Source organism: Sebastes umbrosus, chromosome 2 (assembly GCF_015220745.1).
Source record: "Sebastes umbrosus isolate fSebUmb1 chromosome 2, fSebUmb1.pri, whole genome shotgun sequence".
NCBI classification, from domain to species: Eukaryota; Metazoa; Chordata; class Actinopteri; order Perciformes; family Sebastidae; genus Sebastes; species Sebastes umbrosus.
The window spans coordinates 28,433,138-28,437,853 of NC_051270.1; the positions used below are offsets into that span (position 1 = coordinate 28,433,138).

The window sequence follows — 4,716 nt, forward strand, 5'->3', positions numbered from 1 at the left end:
GCTGACCTGGCTCAGTGTTACAGTTAGTCCCTTCGTGATGATACAGTATGTGACTGTAACACAAATCTTGTGCTTCAGCAAATCAACAAACATGGCCGTATTTTAGCAAAGACAGGCAGGCAGATAGGGTTTGGATGTGGCCCCAGATTTAATTAACACGCCAGGGTGCATTTTCTTACTGATACTCACAAACACAACTTGATGATCGAATTCATGTTGATGTTAACAGGCATGAAAAAAAGAATAAAGAGGATTGCCCCTTTAAACTGACTGAATTATGGGTGAACGGGTTCACAGCCAAAAAATCTGTTAGTAGAAATATTGTAGGGCTTAATCAAATCTGAAGAAAACATTTTTACTTATGAAGTTATGCACTTATTTTATGATTTTGATGTGTGCTCTTCCTTCAAATACACAATAACTGAGTAATGCATACACTTCAATTGAATGGCACAGCTGAGATTTTCTGTGTGTGTGTGTTTTTGTCGTTGCCTTGTGAGCAGCAGCTACCTCAGGGACTTGTATGTCATTACACATCATGTGTCTTGCCCTAAAATGTCATAGAAGAACTGTTCAGCAGTAGGCCTTCCTATAATAAAAGCTCTAACAGCTTACTGTGTGTCTGTGTGTGTGTGTGCGTGTGTGTGTCTGTGTGTGTGTTAATTGGCTCTGGTACATTCCTCACTGAGTGGCAATCATCCACAGATCAATCATCAACCAGAGAACATCAATCACTGGATATATCACAGCTACATTACATAATATTACAATGATGTGCGTTTTTTTTTATTCTCATGCACTTTGCCCTGTTTGAATCACAATGTAAGAAAAACCCTTGACATGTAACACAATATAGAGATATTTTGTCGAGCACTTTGTTTGCATCACCTATACTGCATCACAAGAGAAAATAAATCCCTATGACTTGCCTTTAGCACGCGGATCCCCGTCGCAGCATGAGCTCCAGCATGACCACTGCGGCTGCCTCCTCCGCGACCTGCAGTCTGATTCAGCCCCGCTCGGTGTACCACCGTGTCCGGCTGCCTGTCGATGCAAGCCCCGTTATCTCCGACATCACCTCCTTTCTTGATGATACCCGTTTGGGTGTTAGTCGCCACGACCGCTGCGTTATTATCCTCGTCCTCCATCGCCATGTATGATCCCCCTGTTAGTAATAACAACAGCGACAATAACCAAGAGGTGCCGTCCCGGTGCTCCACTGGCAGATTCCCACGGAGAGGTGCAGATTCATCCGGTGTCGGTGCAGCGACGCCATGTCCAGACTGACTGTGACTGCTGTCAGATAGGCCTGCTGGACAGCTGATCAATAAACATTAAATGGGCGGGTTTAAGGGTGTTTATTATTCACCAGCCACTGCCCCCTTTCTGAGGAGAGAGGCGTTATTAAGGCAGGTCTTTACCACTTCATGCAATTCATAATGACAAATAACGATGATATGCCCTTGGAGGGCGTGTTTCTGGTGTTATTGAGTTTATAAATTGTATATATATATATATATATAGCCTACATTTTATGGCATCACTTGCTGTAATGTAATAATAGATAGATAGATAATATTATTTACATGCATTTATTTACAGATATTACATATATTTATTTATAGATAATATTAAATAGATTTATTTATAGATAATATTATTTATATATAATATAAGTAATAGATACTGTTATTATATTATTAATAATAATTATATTATGTTGTTATTCATATTATTATTATTATATTATTGTATATTATATTATTATTATATTACTATTATAATTATATTATTATTTACAGATAATATTATTTAAATACATTTATTTACAGATATTACATATATTTATTTATAGATAATATTAAATAAATTTATTTATAGATAATATTATTTATAGATAATATAAGTAATAGATACTGTTATTATATTATTAATAATAATTATATTATGTTGTTATTCATATTATTATTATTATATTATTGTATATTATATTATTATTATATTACTATTATAATTATATTATTATTTACAGATAATATTATTTAAATACATTTATTTACAGATATTACATATATTTATTTATAGATAATATTAAATAAATTTATTTATAGATAATATTATTTATAGATAATATAAGTAATAGATACTGTTATTATATTATTAATAATAATTATATTATGTTGTTATTCATATTATTATTATTATATATTATATTATTATTATAATTATATTATTATTTACAGATAATATTATTTACATACATTTATTTACAGATATTACAGATTTATTTATAGATAATATTAAATATATTTATTTATAGATAATATTTATAGATAATATTATTATATTATTAATAATAATCATATTATTATATATATTATTATTATTATATTATTATTTATAGATAGTATTATTTACATAGATTTATTTACATTATATATTATACTTAATATTCAGTGCCAGCCATTTTCTAATAAAACACCCTCTATAATTGATTCATAAACTGTAACTTGTAACTTGTAACTATGTTATACAGTTGTGTTGCCAGGTTGGGGGGAAATCCCTTCACACATTTTTGCTCCAGCAAAAGTATTTTTAGTTCAATTCGTCATCAGGTAAACCCTATGTGGTAAACAGTTTGCTACCTTCTGGAAAATAGCTGAAGATAAAAATCGTATTACACCTGCAAACTAGATTAATTAATAACTCATTAACATGTATAATTCAATATGACTGGCAACCCCAAGTCTTTACCACTTGATGCAATTCATAACGAATAAATGACTATATGTCCTTGGAAGGCGTGTTTCTGGTGCTCACGGTGTTATTGAGTTTATAAAGTGTATTTATATATGTAGCCTACATTTAATGGCATCAATTGCTGAAACATTAATGTAATACTATTCAGTGCCAACCCTCTATAAATGATTCATAAACTAACTTGGATTTACCTGTGCTATACAGTTGTGTTGCCAGGTTTGGGGGAAATTTACAATTTACACAACTATAACCTTAAAGCCACCAAAACATTAAACATAGGTTACAGGCTGATTTCTGTAGCTAACTGTTAGATTTAATTTAGCTGAACATTTACAAAGATAGCATAATAAGAACCTTCTGAATTTTACTTAAAAACTGGTAATGTTACTTTAATGAATTTCTTTAACTTACCCTTGTTACACTTGGCTCCAATGGGGCCAACAAAATCATGTTAGAGGATGTTAATTTTCCTTTTCAGACAATTTACCACAAAGTGCATAATAATCATTAATTGACTAACTGACTAAGTAAAGGGAGTGAGAGGAGTTCAATATTGAGGTAGGCTATGTGAGTAGCCTACAGGTCAGAATATAGGCCCTAACTTTTCAAAATTCTAAACTAAATATTAATTTGAGCTGTAAATTAAGTAAAAATGTACTTATTATACTGAACAGACAAGTTTTATTTAATTCCCAGACTCAGCTGCATCGGAAAACATCGGACACTGAGTACAAATATAATATCAATATCATGTGCAATACTACTTTTTACATTCTCATGTGCAATATCACTGTTCATTGTGTGCAATATTACTTATTTTTCTGTTTGTTAGCTTAGTTTATCTTTTTTATTTTATTTATCTCATCTTATTTACTCATTTTACTAAATGTATCTTACTTTATTGTTATTCTATTAGGGCACTGGTGCTAGAAATAGTGCTTTTTTATTTTATACACTTGAACTTGTTGTAATTTTGTTGTATTTTTGAGCAATCTCTGGCACAAGAATTTCCTTCGGGATTAATAAAGTTCTCTCTTATCTTATCATCTCTAGGATGAAAGGTGATGCAGGTTATTCAAGGAGCCCTAAGTGAAGAAGGGCCACAAAATCCAGTCAGGAACACACCTGCTAATAATAATTAACTTTAATTGAATTCTCAGCTTTTTTCCCCCACAGCAGACGTGTTGAAGCACAGGTGATATAATAATAACATTAATGATGGCTCTGTTCCATTCAAGTGTCCCAGTAAGCCATGACATGCATTCGTGTCATTAAACCTCAGCTCTTCACAGGTCCCCACTCACCCTCTGTAACTGCCAGTACACTCAACGAGGTGAATAAGGTTGGATTCCCACAGAGGCCCTTCATGCTGAAGGTTTAACACACTCCTGTGACGTTATTAGATGCTTAATAAAAGCAGCTAACATGGCTGCTAGTTGCTCATTTAACATTTCAATATACTGACATTTTATGATCAATGACTAGCCAACTTACATAGGTATAGGATAGTCGATCATACAATAATGGTCTAATAAAATCTGATGAGCTAGGGGTGGGCAATAAAATCCTCCATCATAGTATATGTTATTTTATTTATTTATTGCAATATCTGTATATATCTATTGCAATATAGTGAACTTTATGTAAAATCCATTGAGAAATGGTTTATGAATTAAATATTAAATTGTGGCTATTGCAGCAAATAGAATACATAAGAAAATAAGGTCCATCACATTGATGCAAAAATCATAAAAATCCATGATGACCACTGAGCTGTCCTGCTAATCGATTTGCAACATTGTCGGTCTAAAATGGTAAGAAATAGTTACTTAGGTATAAATGGTACAGCAAAATCTCTGAATCTTCATATTATTCATCCCTAAAAAAAACCAACTTAAAATGAGCCCAGCACTCAGACTGTTGAACCACACCCCCAAACCAAGAAAACAAACTAGA

General features: G+C 32.1%; 1 protein-coding gene across 1 annotated transcript in view; it reads right to left on the bottom strand.

The window, feature by feature from the left end:
* The window catches only part of phlpp2 (PH domain and leucine rich repeat protein phosphatase 2), a 47,625-nt gene extending 46,338 nt beyond the window's left edge, over positions 1–1,287 (bottom strand). The window contains exon 1 of the mRNA XM_037756152.1: positions 930–1,287. Coding sequence (XP_037612080.1) covers positions 930–1,154 — 225 coding nt within the window. The 5' untranslated portion in view covers positions 1,155–1,287. The remainder of the gene's footprint in view (positions 1–929) is intronic.
* Between the last annotated feature and the right edge of the window lie 3,429 nt (positions 1,288–4,716).